The sequence below is a fragment of the Ornithodoros turicata genome, chromosome 7 (assembly GCF_037126465.1).
Source record: "Ornithodoros turicata isolate Travis chromosome 7, ASM3712646v1, whole genome shotgun sequence".
NCBI lineage: Eukaryota > Metazoa > Arthropoda > Arachnida > Ixodida > Argasidae > Ornithodoros > Ornithodoros turicata.
The window spans coordinates 36,816,983-36,835,403 of NC_088207.1; the positions used below are offsets into that span (position 1 = coordinate 36,816,983).

The 18,421-nt window shown below is 44.2% G+C and overlaps 1 protein-coding gene across 2 annotated transcripts; it reads right to left on the minus strand.

Moving 5' to 3' along the window:
* Window positions 1-72: 72 nt before the first annotated feature.
* On the minus strand, window positions 73-17,332 carry LOC135400954 (uncharacterized). Of its 2 annotated transcripts, XM_064632995.1 has the most exons (15): window positions 16,266-17,332; window positions 15,498-15,624; window positions 15,260-15,421; window positions 14,001-14,050; window positions 10,628-10,679; window positions 9,854-9,888; window positions 9,124-9,169; window positions 8,990-9,066; window positions 8,845-8,925; window positions 6,201-6,245; window positions 4,868-6,086; window positions 3,605-3,699; window positions 3,236-3,286; window positions 1,699-2,349; window positions 73-578 (listed from the first exon to the last, which is right to left on the minus strand). In XM_064632995.1, exons 1-15 carry the CDS (start codon window positions 17,136-17,138, stop codon window positions 126-128), a joined length of 4,017 nt encoding a protein of 1,338 aa, XP_064489065.1. In that variant the 5' UTR covers window positions 17,139-17,332; the 3' UTR covers window positions 73-125. The 2 variants fall into 2 exon arrangements, with proteins under 2 accessions (XP_064489065.1, XP_064489066.1); XM_064632996.1 differs by lacking the exon at window positions 6,201-6,245.
* Between the last annotated feature and the right edge of the window lie 1,089 nt (window positions 17,333-18,421).

Here is an 18,421-nt window from a genome sequence, read left to right on the forward strand (position 1 = left end):
GATGCCTGTCCCCAATAAACACCGTGCACGTATTCAAGGAACAAAATTTTTATTTCTGTGCTTCCAGAACAAACAAAAAGGATGTGGACAATGAATGAACCCCCCCCCCCCCCTTGTGTGCATGCTTAAAACCTTTTCTGCATGTACTGGTAACTGTTGTCAACATCACCAGCTTTCACGGTGTTTATGCCTGGTCTTGTATACTGCGAACGTTGATTTCTCGCCAACGACGACGGCTGCGAATCTGCGCGTGTCTGACTCTTACTACCCACTGACGCGTCGAGCACGTTTCCATAACGTGATGATGGGTTTGTCGTTGACTGCTGGAATGGCTGGCCATAGGGATCCCTCGCTGTGACCTGGGACGGTATGCCGTGCGAGGGCGAATTACTGGCCTTTTGGGAGAAATATGGGTGTGCTCCACCGTCTGCTGTACTACTGCGATAGTTGATGTGGCTATTGCTAGCTCCAGCATTGTACTCTGGACGCATGCGGCCTCTGCCAGAAACACTTCCTTCCATAAATGGCATCTGCTGCTGCGGTGGGTTCTGCTTCGACTGGCTGTACTGTGGTACACCCTGGTATGGCACGCGAGAGTATACAGTAACAATACAGGGAGGCGAACATGAACAACACCATCCATGTGTCATCCTTCTAAAGGGACTACGAAACAATACACCTGGAAGACAAGCCACGGTGAACGGCAGCAGGAGTGACGTGCGGAAAAGCTCGGCCCTGTTCACCTGCTCACCGTATGGTACGCCTATGACCTGGCAACAACGTGCCTTTGTGCAAACCCAATTTATAGAGGACTCCATGAGCAATGTGTGTAATAAGCGAGACGAGGGATGCGAAAAGGTGGGGGAAAGTGAAAGAGAGGTCTGGAGGTGATTTCAACAGTGTGTGGTAAAAAAAAAAAAAAAAAAAAGAAAGGGAGCACTTCGACAGAGAAAAATTTCTTGTGCACGTTTTTCGGCAGGAGGAACAGTTTCCAGTGAAAGTTTCGTGGGGTGCTCGGGAAATTTCGTAGTCCCTCTAAGGTCAGTATCACATTGTAATCTTTTCATGCACAAAATCTTGCTTTCATGACAAACACTAAATGGCTACCTATAACAAAGTTTGTTAAATGACCTATCATACTTGACTAAAGGACAGGCACGATGTCCACTGGCAAACTTTTCTTTCTGTACAGTGGCTAACACAGATATTTTTACAAAACATGGCAAGACTGTACATTTCACGGAAGGAGTGCTAATCCAATTCGTTAACACCTTTATCCACTAACATGCAAGACAATGCCAATGGCACTAGAATAGTTATTACGAGGCATTCATTCAGGTATAACATTTCACGACTGAATATATCTGAAAATAATCACTGCTTTGGGAAAAATATCTCTTGCTCCATGTTCAAACAGTTAATGTGAAACAAATAACATTTGGGTACATTCAATTTTTTATCATAGCAGGACTATTTTGGATTACTTCAAATGAAAAAACACATTTCTTTGGCACAAGTCCACCAGCATCCCTCTCAGCTATCCTTTAAAAATGCAAGGTTGCACATGCAATATCCCGAGGTAGTCACCTTACATGGTATATGTAATACATTCAACGAATGTTGGGTGATATGCTACCCTCAAAAGTATGGGAAGTTTAATCAGGCCACAGAGTTGCACATGTAATAGCAGTGGCTCACCTTGTACTGCTGACCCTGTCGAAGTGATGACTCATGCTGGTGCATACTTCTCTCCTGAGGCCGTCGTGGCACTGCCTCTGGCCCTGGCTGCTGACTCTGACGGGCTTGCAGGCCAGCATCATAGTCTTGAGTGATTGGCATCGCCGCTCCAGCATTGGCGCCAGTGGCACTAGCCAGGGTGAGCAGTCGTTGCTGCAAAAGTATCATGTTATCCAAAGCTCCTGCCACAACTGGACGCCGCTCCGTATAGCTCTCCAATGGCAGTGCTTGTGCTGAAGGCGCAGCAGCCTGCGGAAGGGCTCCAGCAACGCCAAACACATCTGGCAGGCACTGCTGCTGTTGCTGGACCGGCTGCTGGAGGTGTGGAATGTGCTGTGGTGCTTGAGCAAGTTGGTGTAGGTGTTGCTGGGGTTGTTGAAGCTGTGCTAGATGCTGCTGAGGATGCTGCTGCAGCTGTTGCTGCAACGGTAGGAATGCTGCCGGGTTGAGCCACTGAGCATTCACGAAAGATGGATCCGGTGCTTGGTGAGGCGGCTGAGTTACCAAGGGAGCAGTGATGCGCCAGCGATCCACGGGTGAGCGAGATCTGTCGTGTCGCCTGTAGGAACGAGGTGATGATGATCGTCTGCGTGCTGCACGTTCTTCCTCCTCCTGCGAAACATCTCTGGTGTTAGAACGTTATACTATGATGAACAGAAACATTACCATTTGCAAAAGCTCTAGAGACCTACGATCTGTGTAAAATTTAGCAAGATCTGCAGAGATTTCTACTGATACATACTGACACATCGTTCTGTGGGAAATAGTTTACTGACAAAATAATGCAGCATTGTTTGGGGGGGGGGGGAGAAACTAACTGAAATTCTTACATCCCTGTTTTTCTAGGATTACCCCCCCCCCCCTTTTTTTTCTGTCTCTCTTTATTCCAGGTTCACAAAATTATGCTGTAACCATACATTTTGTTCGAATGTAGCGATGCTAGCACACAAATGGCCAAAGACTCAGCAGAGGCTCCAACGAAATAAATAAAATAAATAAATACAAGTAAATAAATAAAGGGAGTCTTAGAAAAAAAAACAGGTAGTGGTGGGATTTCAACGCTCCAATAACTCTCTCGACAACTTGCCAAGCAAACGCCGTCAATTTACGTACCTTGAAACGACTGTTTTATTATTTTTATTATTATTTATTTATTTTCGGCTACTATACCACAGTAGTAGTGAATGTATTTTGCAATAGAATGGGGTAAATCCACCATGCGCTTTCTGTTCCCCTCACAAAAAAACGTGAGGTTGACATGGCAAATTAAGGAGTTCAATTGGGAAAATTCAATCTCTCACAAATTAGATTTGATAAAAATTCTCAGAAGTCATGGCATAATCTCCCCCAAGATAAACAGCTTTGACCCCATAATGTTCAGATACATAAATTTTTTAATAGTACCATTTTTTACCACATTAGGTGAAACACCCTGTATATTGCAAAATGTGACAACTGTGGTACAAACAGTTCATGTTGAACAGCATGCATTGCTCACCTTTTTCTCTCTACGCTCAACTTCTTGACGATGACGTCTGCTATCAAAGTGCTGGAATACATAAGAAACTATGATTGATTCATATTTACTCGCACAAAGGCGACCAAGATGATACTGCGCAAAGAAAACATTAGGAGAGATCGAAATGCCAAATTTTGCATCACAAAAAGTACACTACAAAGGGGGGCTGTAACAAGAAGAGCTGATTCTTGTCAACAGCTACACTGACCTCGTATATTTTGCTATGGGATAAACTTTGCACCACCTTTCGGTAACTAGCTTGTAATTTTTTTCACGGGCATATGGTCTGCTATACAGAGACGCTCTACTTTTCCTATCCAGTTCTATTTAAATAGCAGGAATGCTTACCTCTTTGTAATCCCTGTCTGAGAATATAGCTACTTTACAAGCAAAGCAGCTGTATTTGGGTTTCTTGCTTGATATTGGCCTCTCAGGCGAGAGGGCTAAAGAAGAGAAGAAAAGACGTTAAACTCATGTGAGGGGATCACACCAATCTCGAGCACAAAACTGTGCCAACATTTGGTAACGACCATCCGCATCATTATGCAATGGTGTGGCACGGAATTTTGTCAATTATCACCTAACATTGTAACGCATCCTCAAACTTCAAATGTCACAATACCGTGCAGTGCAACACATTTTTCCTACATTCAGCACTTCCTCCTCCATACTTATCCATTCGATATCCTCACACAATCATTTGCACCTTTCCATTTGTGCTTGTGCCTCAAAGCATTGCCAATCAAGCAAGTAGATGCATAAATGTGCAGTTTGGATTTTAATTTTTCCCATTTGTTTAAATTTTTTAAGATAATTGACGAGTACAAAATTTTGTTTGAAGTGGGAGAAGCGAGTTATACTGCCGAGTCATCAGAATTATCAGAAATGCCACACTCTCTCGAGAAGACATTCAAATTTCACTGCAGTGAAACCCTTTCAGGGCATCCCTGCCCTCTACGCCATCTTTCTGTTCATGCCATTGGCCTTCTCTGCATGTTGTCAAACTTTTGTCAGTTTCAATGCAACACGCATTCTCTATGCCACCAAGAAAGCTGCAATCGCCATGACTTTCGTTATATCATGGCTCAACTGTAATCACTATACAGGGTGTCCTTTTCTTCTTTTTTTTTTTCAGATATAAATTTTTCATTAGAAATTATAAGAGGCGATAGTGTGCTCTTTCACCCTCTCACATTAGGGGTGAAGGAAAGACGCGTCTCTGATGATGCTCAGTGAACAAAATAAAGAAAAAATTGTGTTCTTTCACAATTTTTTTTGTGGGTGACCTATCGAATGAATTTTTGTTCTTAAAATGGTAATGGTATCAGGTGACCGAAGGGACCAGATGTTCTCATTGGGACGACCTTGTAGCTTTTGTAATTAAAAAGTTAATTAACGATTTTTAGGTAATTAGTCATTTGACAGTTGAGCAACAGATGGCCAAGAATGTCTGCCGGCCCAGAGATGATAGAAGTGAAATCAGGATGTCTATAGTCCTTATAGTTTTTTTAATGAAAAATCTGTATCGAAAAAAAAAAAAAAGAAGAAAAAGACACCCTGTACAACAAGGTCTGACTGTGAGCTGCAATGCCAAAATAAATTATTTCCTACCTCTCCTTCGAGTGACTCTTCCTGCATCTCTTTGGACTGTCTGTACTGAGCGTCTTCGCAAAGTACTGCTAGAAGGCTTTGGGTCTCTAGAGCTCGAAGACGGGGTCTTGGGTTTGGGGTCTCTGAGGCTCCTTCCATGTTTCGAATCGAAAGTACTCTTGCGATCTCTTGGGTGTGAATGGTGGGTGTCTGATGGCCTTCTCTTTGGATCACTCTTAGGATCACTCCTAGAATCCCCTTTCGAATCTCCTTTCGTCTCTCTTGAATGCTCCCTCTTCGTATCACCTTTGGATTCGCTCTTGGTGTCCGTACTTGATTTGGCTTTGGATTCACTTTTAGTGACATCCTTTGCTCCATCCTTAGAATCACTCTTAGTACTTCTTGCATCTCTGCCTTTGGAGTCAGCACCACTTCCTTTTGCATCCTTCGAATTTGAAGTTCTTCTTCCCCGACTATCACCTGATGACCTTCTTGAGTCCTTGTTAGGTTCTCTCCTTGAACTTGGCTGGGAATGTCTGTGAGAGTCCCTACTGGAGCTATGTCCGTGGCGAGAGTCCCTCCGTGACTCTCTCGTCTTCTCGTCTTCCGATTTCTCTTTACCTTCCTTGTTCTCAGAAGCCTTCTCTTCATCCTTTTTCAATTCTGCGACCGCATCCGAAGTCCCTTCATGGGGAGCTGTGTTTGCACTGTCTGCATGTGCCTCATCTTCTACAGCAGCACTTTCTTCATCAGCAGGAGCGTCTTCCTCAGCCTCTTCAATGCAGACGTTCTCGTCATTAACGATGGCAGCTTCATCATCCTCGTTGTCTTGATTCTCATTGTTCTCGTCCTCTTCCACCTGTTCCAGTTCTGCCACTGCTTCTTCACTCCAGGTTTGCTCTGTGGGAAACTGCTGCTCATCTTCTTCACTGCCTTGCAGCATATCAGCACCTTGTGCACTTTCATATTCAAAGCCATCTCCAACCATTTCGTCTTCTTCTTTCTGAAGCACGGCTTCATCTTCCTCATAGTTCTGCCCTGTTTGCACTTCATCACATTCTTGGTCTCCTTGACCCTCTTCGACAAATTTTTCTCCCATTTCTACCTCGCTGGCACCTGGTAAGCTGTAGCCCACGTCTCCTTGTTCAGGACAAGGAGCTTCAGACATTTCAGTCTGTCCTTGAGGGGGATTCTGTGGCGCTTCTTCCCAATGCTGACCTTCAAAGTCTTGATAAAAGTCCTGGTGATGGTTACAAGTAACGCATGCAAATTAAGTGTGGTCTGTCATGCCAGAGATCACCATAAATTGTGATTAGCAAAGCAGGCAATAACCAGCACACAAATATGTAATTACCGATGTGTACGGTTGGTCCTGGCTGTAAGGATTCCCTTGTGACACCTGTGGACGCATGGATGCAGTGCGTTCAAGCATTGCACAACTAGTACCTTTTTCATTGCCAACTATCAGTGGACTAGTTACATGGCCCGATCTCTACGCGATAGGTGCGAGCCTAACGAGTTCCCTGATCCCTGTTTGTGGGACAGTTGTGTCCCGCAGAAACCATTGGAATAATGTGCAGATTTTTACGAGGCATTTTTATTCCGAGTGTTGTATGATTCCTCTAAGTCCATTTGACAAGCATGGACTCCGTGTGGTGCAGCACAACTGAGTTTTTCTTACCCACATGGGAGTGATGAAGGACACGACAAAGAAAGCAGATTTTCGTTGATTACAAGTTCAAACACACTCGTGTGTGTTTGAACAAGTTCAAACACGAATGTGTTTGAGCTTGCTGAACAAGCTGCTGTTTCAGTCCACTCATACCTCCTGATGATTTTGTTTTTGTTCTGGTCTGTTAGATACTCAATGGTGTTTTATCATGGAAAGCATAGTTGTCTAATAGCAAACTGATGATGTGTAATCTGCTCTGCTCCTAAAGGGAAAGGGCCAGCACAATACTGCATGTGCTTTATGCGATGCAAATACATGGTTCCCACTGAGTTTTGGAACAAAAATTCAAGGGTTTTTCAATGACTTTTTCAACTTCAGACCTCATTCTATCTGGGATGCAAAACAGAGTTTATGACCAGGGCATGAATATTTAGCAGAAATATCTATAAGCTACAGGTTTCACAGAGAACACGTGGGGACTGCACAATATCAGTTCACAAATGTGACTGACAATTACAGAAAGAAAAAATTAATAGAATAGAGGGTGCCGTTCATTTATTGCTTCCGATTCGTATTGCAAAGAGAGCTAACTGCTGCTGTTTCGGAGCTACAGTTCCGACTTCGGAAAAGCATAATTTGAACAAGCAGCTTCATGAGAACAAGAAAAGGATGGAAAATCACGGGTTGTCAAGGGATGTAAAAAAAGAAAAAAGAAAAAAAGAACTCCTTCAAAAAAGACCTTGAAAATGGCATTTTCAAATTCCAGGATATTCCAGGGTTTTAAGGTTTCAAGGACCAGTGGGAACCATGAAACTGATATAAACTAGATGATAACCTTCCGAAAGCTATAAATCGAAGAATGGGTACACAGTGACGTGAACAAAAAGCACGCCATATGATGATGCGAACGAAGCTGTGTGCACTCATCATGCATGTAACAGCTCTGGACAATGCCAGCTTTATTCGGTTGTACAAGTAAAAAGAAAAGAACAGTGTCTTACAGACTTTTGGTTTCAAGCGTCCCTTCCCCGAAAAATATCATTTCCAATCTGGGATTGAACCAACCTGGTCGTCCACGACACATGACAAAGATGTTAGGTGCTGACTCATGTGAACCACACAAACCATGGCCGAGAACAGCCCCCAAGTAACATTAAATCTCCTACGAAATCATGAGGAGCCTTACGATCCACAAGGCTACACAAAATATTGCACAATCTATCTATCTCACTCTTTGCAGAATCTCTCTTTTTGTTGATCCTCTCTAATACGTACAGCACAATCACAACTGAACAGTTACTGTGGAAAGAGTAAAACACACCATTACATGTATTCACACAAGTGACATTCCCCAAAATCCTCCAGCGGAAGATGTGAAAAACATCATTGATTTTACATTGCAGGTGGATATACAGCCCAATACATCCTCGGGATATATAGTTGCAAAAAAAAAATCCTGATCCTGTCCCGTCATTTAGAGATCCCGAAATCCTGAAATTGTAAAAACTGCTCGGGATTCCGAAGCCTACCTGTACATATATTCACCTTAAATGTCACAGAAAGCACAGGTGCCTACAACTTTGAATTACAGGGGTTGGGACACTTTCATAGACGTGGTTTGTTACATCATGGACGCATTGTGCTGCATGCCAGAATACAGAAGAAAAAAGAATTATTCCTCTACGTGTCGTACTTGGCCAGGTACATGCCCTCGAACACATTCCCTAGCAAAGTGCAGACGTTACAGAGCTCAGAGCTGCCCCCATCCCCATTGGCAGCTGTAAGCATGTGACCTCTCGTGCACTGCCTCGCTAGTGGTGGCGAGGGCTGTGATGTCAGAGCCGCATGAGTTTCGGTATTCGCGGTGCCCATTTTCTCTGCTTCTATTACCCTCTTCGCTGTGAAACTTCAGGTTCACATCAGCGTAAAGAATCGTCATTTACGTTTATCTCGAATAACGTGGGATGACCTGTCTAAACACCTCTAAGAGAACTGTTGAATCACTTCAGAATCATTACCTCCCTGATACTTTCATATCAGTATAGTAATAAGTACGGCCTCCAGGAAAATGCAGAGTGTAATTACTCTAGATAAAAAATTTTAACTGCAATCGTCTTTGACCTTATTATTTGTACCAGGGCTCAACTGCACATCTTGTTTGTGCAGCTCAGGCATGTGCATGTTGTAGGACCCAAGCCATTAGGGGCACTTTATGGGTGTAATTGTCACGCATTTACATAAATTACGTGGAAGGGACACAAATTCAAATACACCCGCATCTGCACTCCCCCACTCAGACTGCAAAGCTTATAAAATTCATACTCACTTTTAGTTGTGCAAAATTTTGCTCCGCTGCACGTTTCTCATGAAGCCTCACTTGTGTACGGTGTCTCTTCCCGTTAAAATGCTTTAAAGAGGGTAAAATCGGACATGAGTACACTAACATCGACACGCTCAATTTGAACACTTACCTGCTGCAGAAAGCTTTGACGAGCGACTGTTACCCCGCAGAGATCACAGCGGTAGGTCCCAACACCAGATTTTGTTGCTGAAACAAATGATAAGCAACCACAATGACAATTATAGGGAGCACATTCACACTCACCTGCTGAACCTTGTACGTTTTGTCGGCTGCCTTGCTCAGCACTATCCTGAAAGGTCAAAGCATGTAGTGTTTGCATAGTGCACTATGCGCACATATCTTTACAAGCACGGAAGACAGCTTCCCAGGATAACATGTTGCATCGAGATAAGGGCTACTTTTCTTTCTTTTTTTTTTTTCTTTGAAATGACAACAGTGGTCGCAGTGGTTTGTCCTGAGTATTCCTGAAGCTTCGCACATGGCACATAATTTAATGTCAGAATAATTTAATGTTGAAACCTTCAGTAGTGCATGCAATGCCTCAGACTTGTGTAAAAGTTTGAGGTGCCAGATTTGCTTTCATTAATTCACTCGGTCTTATGTATCTTCAATAGTCTACTGCATCACTTTCTTGAGTCTTTCTTGGAGCCTGTGTTGCTTTCTAGAAGGTGTATTCACTAGAACTGACAAGAGAAGCACACATTACGCATGCAAATTGTTAAATATCGTAATAAAGTTCATGAAGATAGCTGTAGTGTTTGTCCAGCAGGATTGGTACGGGCACCTTTTCTACATGTGACCACATTAGCTAAGCTGATGCGGACTCACAAAAGAGAGAGAGACAGAGAAAATGAAACAGGAATGTACAAAGCAGATAGTGACATTCCAACTCTGGCAATGTCTACAAGATGCTGTCAACAAATGTTGCCTGACACACAAACAGGAAAAGGATGAAATCTTTATAATTCATTACCGGTCTTGATGTTGGTGTCAGTCCACCTCGAACACCTGTGGAAAGTACATCATTTATTAAAACATATAAAGAACTAGTGCACGAACATTAATAAAATGTATGTAAATAGTGCCACCACTGTCACACAACGTGTAAAACAAATTTATTAGAAAACGATTTGTCAGAAAAATATGTTCCCAGCGGTATCCATCTAAAGGGAGGCTTCAGAATAAAGAACGAGTTGCTCTATCAATATTTGGTAGAGAGACTATATATCCCAGATTGAAATTAGGAATGTTTTCTTCATGGAAACGGTAACCACGTGCCATATGTACCCCACACCATTACAAAATGTGTGATAGTAATAGTGAAAAAGAGGCAAATACCAGAATAACTCAGATTACAACATATGAAGCAGCACAAAAAAGAACAGTGTTCTTTTTTTTTTTCTGCTGCTGCTTGTAATGGTAGTAAGTAAAAAGTACTAAGTAAAAAAACAGCTTCACACCATTTTTCCTCACAAGTAGCTTTTAATACTATTTTCTGGCATGCCAAATGAAACATGCTGCAAGTAGCAACTCTTATTTTGTCCCCAACTGAGTGTTTTTCCTTCCCTCTGTGTGTATATATTTGGGGTCTGTGAAGTAAAGTTTTCAGCTGTGTTTGAGACTTTGTGTGTTGTGTCTGCCCCTTCATGTTCCCTAGCCTCTGGGTTTTGCATTCTGCATAAAAGGAGTGCAACAAGAGCAAAGCCATTTGGATAAAAGTGGGCAGGAACAGCACACTGAACTGTACCTTGCCTCTCTGTATGAGCATCCTCCTTGAAGGTAAATGAGCGATCATCCAGCTGTGCAACAGAGTAAAAGAACCACAATGTCAGGAAGTTTGAAGTGAACACTGCAAAGCTCCAAGCTATAGCAATATTCTAGAACATACATATTGTGCAAGCACATGAACAAAGGATGCGAGCACAATACACAGAATGTATATCCAGTTACCACTCCCATTTAAGTTCACTTGTGGTCAGTGTGCAGTACAATGCTCAACCACGCTAAGAACCACCAAGAGAAAAGGTGCAAATGAGCAAAGCAAGCAAAAAGGTTGCAAATGAGCAGACAAAATGTACCCTTTTCAGAGTATCTCGTCCAGGTATCGTTTCGTTGGGATTGAGGTAATGGAGTACACAGTACCACACACGTACACAGATTGAAACACAGTACACAGTCTGTTGCTCAATCTTGTATAAATACTTTTGTCATCATCTATCAGAGTGACACAGACAAACTTAAAACTTAGGTGTAAATGTGCACCGTCACACATTAAACTACAGGGTGAATTTAGCAAAAGTTACACATTTCGACAGAGTCGTAAAAATAATGTCTCCGGCACTTCAAACTTTGCAGACTGATAGTCATTTGCCTGAAGTTTCACTCATATTTTTTTTTCAAATGTGTTTCTAACTTTTTTGTAAAATTTTTTCACCTTGTAGAAAAAAGTTAGAAGCAAAGCAAATTCTCAGCCCATGCATTTCCTATGGCCTAAACCGCCCCCAAATCGCCATTTTTTCCTCTATCTGCTTCACGTTCACATCACCACGTGTAGGCACTGCCTGGAGACGAAGCAAACCCAGAACCTACGGAACAACCAACAACCAGGTGCACCAGATGCAGGGTCTCGAGGCAGCGCCACTTATACGTGGTAACAAAAATAATGTCTGCTTGGTGTCACAAAGATGCTGCCTTACCACCAGAGCGTAGGCAGGGTGACCGCAGGTGAACATAGCGACACACATGGGCCTACTGACACAAATGCATCTGCAATATCTCGTCAAAGCTATTGATCAGACCACCACCAGTCAGATAAGGGACCACATGTAGGAAGGGAGAAACACTGGTTAATTCCCACAGCAGTACAGCTTGGCCCATAGCTCCTCCCTGCCTCTTCCAGCAAACTTGTCTTGCAATGTGCTTGTAGTAATGAAATATTAAGCGTCCCTGCTCGCAGTTTCTCAGGATTAAGTTCTTGATATCACCGCTGGCAGTTGCAATCAAAACTCATGCATGTCCTGTGTAGGAACTGATGGTCCATCAAACTTCATAGGCAAACCGAAAGAGCACCAACAGTCGACAAGGAATGCCGATGCTGCTTGGAGACACGCCGAAGCAAGTTTGCATCATCCTTCAAATGTGAAAGTGAAGGAAAGCACATGTGAAAGTAATATTAAATTTTGTTTCCACAGCAGTGCCTTACTGCTATGTGGTACCTGTGCCCTTTCTAGTCCGTAAGATGTACCAACGATTGGCCGTCCTCCTGTATGCTACACAAGATGTAGTGATGCCTGTAGTGTGACACTTGATGGAAGCCTTCAAGAAGCAGAGAAACATATGCGAAGGACTTTCTTTCAAGCACCAATATGGAGAAAGTCCATACTGCCTCACTATGGAGCTACGGAGAATTACTATGGAGAAAGCCACTCACTGGCCTCTCTGGGGATAACACATCTTTTCAAAATGCTTTGTCACGAGAAGAGGTTTACCAAAAAGCTGTTTCATCCGACGAACGTCTCCAGAGGCCGCGCACTCTTTTGCTCTCCACTTTTGTGTAACCAACCCCCATTTCGACCCCCATTTTTCTCTCCGCTGATACAGTGAAATACGGTAGCATTGCCACTGATTCACTGAACCGCCAAGAAATTACGCGTGTAATATAAAATTCTGGAAATGCTTCACAGAGCCCCAGCCACATTGGCGAAGCATGAACGATCGTATACTGAGCATGGTGTTCCAAACAGACTGCTCACGAAATGCTGTTGAAACTGAATATTCGTTCCCACATGCAAAACCAAACTGTCTGTAGTTGCTCTCAGCTTTCGTTGTGCAGCAACATGCTTGGCGTTCATCCCTTTGTCTTTGTCGACAGGGCTGCAACGAAGCAAGACAACGTTCTTGCTGCTCGGGAGACTCTTGTACGTTTCTCTCGTGCGCCTTGGCATGTTTCCTCGTCTCGGCGATCCTCTGTTTTTCAGTGAGAGGCAGTTTCCTTTCTTGGTACTCCCATGACCACATGTTGTGGTAAGATGCAGCATGCATAACTGGTGGTATACTCTACTGGCCACTCCTGGATCCACAGCCACGTGGTGCGCATCACGAGCCGAGCCAGCAGTGAGCCAGCCAGTGAGGTTGCAGGCTGTGCCATGCGGCAATGCTCAGTGCCCTGCTGCACTGTGTGTAGTTCACTCCAGTGCAGTACCTGTGGCACCATCTATTGCTGCTTAGCGATACTAGTGACTTACGCTCACATCGCGTGAAAAATCCTGATGCGTACCCACAATAAGGCTATTGCCCAGAACACCATCAACACCATGTGGTACACACTATACATTCTGTGTGCCTTTCTTTCTGCAGAACTCTCCGTAGAAAAGATGCACCCCATTCATTAGAAAATACAGTACACCCGATCTTATCGCTCATAAATACCAGTCCAGCAGAGTTGCTCGGCTTATTACAACTGATAGCACAGGGCAAGAGGTAATAATTCCTAAGAACACAGTCCAAAGACAACATCAGTTGCAAATACTATAATGTAAGATCACATCTTATGTGTGTGTATGTGTGTGTGTGTTATCTCATAATTTTTCTCTTCATAAAAATTTATCTTTACATTTCCTCATTACAGTAAGTGGGATGCTAACAAATGCAGAGCTAATCTCAGTGAGCAGAACGTTCGGAGTATGAATGGAAAGGCTCCCATACATCAGAAAAATGTGTCTGGGACGTTCTTCGGGTTCTATCCTGCATTTTGGGTGCATCAAAGGGGTCCCTACTTTGAAATAACTGGTATTCTCCAGCATAATGCACAAATGCCATGTGCACAATGCCATTTTTCGTGCAATTACTGGCCGGGACAGCTGTTCATAACGGAAGCACGAAATCTCAACACTGAGACATTCACACTCGACATACCGATGTTTTATTGTAATCTTAGCCACAAACGAAGTTGTGCATCACAATGCCTGCTCTAACAACAGAAAAAAAAGAGAAAAAAAAAAGACATTTTATGGCTTCACACCGTGAATGTCGGGATACATTATAGAGACTCCCTTTTAAGCAAGCATTGTGTAGGGCTCCTACTGTGAAACAAACAATGCCAAATGAATTCTGTTAGTTACCTTCCCCGGTGTCTTCTGCGGAGTTCCTTGTAGCAACTTTGTTGATTTGCCTAGCGAGCAGAAGAAAGGAATGGAACGACATCAGGAACAGTTGATGAATTACTTCAAACCTCCATCCATCCGAGGCCCCAATTTTCCACTCCCCACTCATAAGGCTGAAAATCGAAGCACATGGCTCCAGATGCAGATCTTCTGGACCTGACCTCCCGTACGTTCCTCAGGGCCACCGTAGACCGCACGTGTCCCATCTGTCTTGAACTCAAGATCCCTCCGCAAGGTACTTCCCGGCGGGGCATAATGCACGGTGATGCACGTCTGCTGTAAGGCAGACGACACCTCTTCTGTCGGGGCTAGCAGTTGCAATTCCAGATGGGAAAGTAATGCAGGAATGTCAGTAGATCCAAGTCATCCGTAGCAACCTGTGTGGCTCTGTTTGTTGACGGTGGTGGAGTCCCTCTCCGCACTCTCTTGTGGTGGCCTTCGGGAACGTGCTGCCGGCACCTCCCTTGCAGAGGTTGAAGGATGGCCGTAACAAACGTGGTCATGACGTCTGTCCAAGAAAGCCTCGAGAGACATAGTAGTTTCCTATGTAGTCTTCAGGGTCCTCCCCAGTAAGAAGGGCACGGAGTGGCTCTACCAGAGACTGCTGTACAACGCTTCCGTACATGTTGTTTCCTCTCTCCCAGTGAAATGAGGGATGAAATGATGATTTCTTAGGCTTTGCACAAATCAGCACAGTACCAAGTTATTGCATTCCAATGGGGCGGCTTCTGTGCCCGCTTCCTTCCAGAACGCAAGCACAGTGGCAGTAGTAGCATTTCAGTTTGTTCAGAAAATACTACCATCATTAATTACACTGAGGATTATGGCACAGGGGATGTCACACTTAACCGACTATCGTTTAGTGTGGCAGAAGTCACAAAATGTGGCTATGCAATAACGTCGCTCCTGCTAATTTCAACGTGATTTCAAGATTCCGAGAGCTATGTCTTGCAGGTCGACGTATTACAACATTTGGCCCAATCGACTATTGGTAACTGATCGACTACTGCTTCCCTACATTCGATGGCGATACGCTGGGGTTTTTGCATAGTCACATGGGTTCCAGGCTTCTGAGATTCTAAAAAATTTTGTCTGAAGTGCCCAGGTCCCCAAAACAAGACTTGTCTCTGCACAGAGAGCTACTGGAAGAATTCAGTATGAACGTTACTGCTATTTTTGATTTCTCTGAAACAACTGTGGTTAGTTACCATCCTCACCAGTAATGTTGATGCGCTCCATCACGTGGGCGCCATAATAGTCGTCCACGTTGAACAACTTGCTGAGACAGCCATGACGATCACTCTTGAAATGGGATGACATGACATCTTTTCCAGGCAAGGAGACACGGCAAACGCCGCAATAGAACTGTCCTTGTTCCTCTGAAAAGATATATTTATTTGAAATGTGTCTTAACTGGAGACACCACTGTCGTAGCACACCGCTGACCGCACTCACTGTTAAGATTGATTCCATTCACCCAACGTAAGTACTGAAGGTGTTTCCTCGAATTACTGTGTATTTCAAATCTTCCAGGGTGTCCAATCCTCACACCACATAAATTACAACCGTAGGTTTTTAGTTCCTGAAAAGGGTAAAAGTTTACAGTGAACAGAAGTACTCTGACATATTGTATTATCCAAGAGAAGTGTTAGTACCCAACAAAAGAACCACAAAGAAAACTTGATAGGTTCTGCTCCGGGACATTACAGCTCTGGGAATGATTCATACTGGAATCAATTCAATTTAATTCCATAACAAAGAAGAAAGGCACACAGGGAGAGGTCAAATTCAGCTTTGCTTTTCAATTTCAGAGATAAATTTGGAAGAGAAATATAGGCCACCATCAATTACCACCAGTAACAAGATATCCGTTTCATTTCCGTTTCCATATTTTGTCTTCTCTTTCCGTTTTGGTCGGTTTTTGGTTGATCACTTCGATACGCACAGAATTAGCGTCGTTAAAAAGTTACAGAAAAATATTACATGCATATTTTATTACTATAACTGCCACACTTCTAGCTTTGTACACACAAGCAGAAGGAAAACAGCCTCTGCTTTTATGCTTGTCACTCTCCGTATGAAAGTGAGTTACAAAATTTCGTCAAGGCAGTGTGGTATCTAATGATAAAGACTTTCTTCTGAGATTGCTCCTTCCTCTCAAGAATAAATGCTCTTTTGTGCCATGACATAATTGTGATGACTGACTGACGAATGCACACTAACCTGCTGTGAGGATGGTGTGGACATCTCAGTGCCCGATTTACTGCAGGACGCATCATGTTTGTCATAGAGCAGCTTTTCAATCAGTGCCCTGACTTCTTGCTCAATAATTCTTCTGACTGACACTGTTATGCGTTTTTCTTCTGGCAGCGGTGTGAAAGGGCAGAGATCCTGAAGGTTTGTGACTAGTACCATCTCCTCGTCACCCGCATCGACATCGTCGTCGTGTTCGGCAACCGTACCCCCTAATTCATTGTTTCCCAGGTCCTCAATCTTCACATCAGTCGCCATTTCTGCTTCATCCGCTAGATTTTCTCCATCACCTTCTTTGACCTCAGAAACAATAGTGAACTCTGTCTGATTTAGCTCCTCATCGCAATGCCTGGAACGCTCTACAGTTTCTTTTACGTCGCCATCTGGACATTCCGTTGCCACCACTGCATGATCTGTTGTATTACGATCATTGCTAGATGTGTCCACATCGTATTCATTTGATTCACTCTTCACATGCAAATCCGTCTGACGTAACTGTTCGTCCATATTTTCTCGAGGCTCTACTTCTGCTTCGGCGGAGCATCCCGTATCGTCTTCATCTTTTACACTGTCCAGTACAAGCGGCTCGAACAGCGGGTCCTCGATATCGTACTGGGCGTCGTCGTCGTCTGAGTGGCCAGACTGTTGTTCGACACCACCAGCTTCATCTTCCATGTCTCCTTCAGCTTCGTCTGTATTTTCTTGATCGTGGCACTCCTTAGAAGCTGTTCCTCCGATTTCGTTTTTCGATGTTCCTTTCACGATGCTATCCCCTGCGATGTCGCCACTGCCTTCATTCGATGCCGCTGAGAGCTTCGCACGACTGCGCGTGATTCTAGCCATTACGTTACAGTGTTTTGAGACATTTGCAGTCACAGGTGAAAAAAGATGAGTGAATGTCCCGACTTCAGAACACTTACATTACAGCTGCGTGATACATCGCTCATAAAACATCCGAGTAATATTGGCAATGCTTCGACAAAATCACAAAATGGTGATGGTGATGCTTGTCTTCGTGGATTACGGTGGATTATGAAGTGGCACGAACGGTGGCTATTGGCTAGCACCTAGGACACCACACCACCTAGGCACGACGGGCACGACCATGCACCTAGGTGTGCTACTTGTGCAGTCCGATATAAAGGCACCAAAACAGAATGGATCAAACGGATCTCTCAAATTCACTCTAAGTACAGCCAAGGAACCAGCCGCTATAAAGCAAAATCCGCAGCAGAATGGAACAAACGGGTTCAGAAGGAAATGAAGACACACGAGCACATATATTGGCAACAACGCGCAAGCAAAAAGCAGAGCATGAGCCTCTACAACCAATACAAAGGCCATCCAGCTCCTTTCCATCACTACAAGGAAGACCGGCAAAGCGCCCTGTTATTCCAAGCCAGAACAGGCGCTCTCTTAACCAGGGAGAGGTTATCCCAATTATTCAATCCCGACCATCCCGACGACATCCTATGCATTCTATGCGGTGCCGAACGAGAAAACGTAGAGCACGTTCTCTTCCGATGTGCAGCAACAAAAACGAGACGGCCGGACTGCACCGATACTGCAACCGCACTCGAACTCTCTCCTCCACCGGACGATGGAAGCACCAAAGACATCGCGATGAAAAGCGAAACCTTTTTCATCTTTTCCGTGCACTCCTTCCGCAGCCGCCGTCGCGACCGGGTATAAAACACCATCTTTGAGTTTTCTTCTTTGTCGACACATGTCTTCTCACACGTCGGTCCTCGGCCGCAACACCTGTCGACAACTTCACCGCGCAACAAACTTTTAGCGTGCGAAACCGAAACCATCAGAGACAACTTTTTCCTTCAGACGCTCCTCCATGCTCCTACTCCAAACTGACGGCGCCCCTGATGGAAGCGCCGGATTCTCCCCTCGCGGCGGGATCGTGGATCGGCCTGTGATGTCGAAAGACATCTGCCCTGATTTAAAAGGGATTAGGCACAACTGAACCTGAACCAGGGCATAAGGCGATCAAAAGGGAATAAGCCATCAAAAGGGATAAGGCCATAAGGCGATCCTGATCCACGGCCACGGGCAGGGGCCACGCTCTCTAAGGTAACTCGCGGCGGTCATCAAACCTCCCCCTTCTAGTAACCATA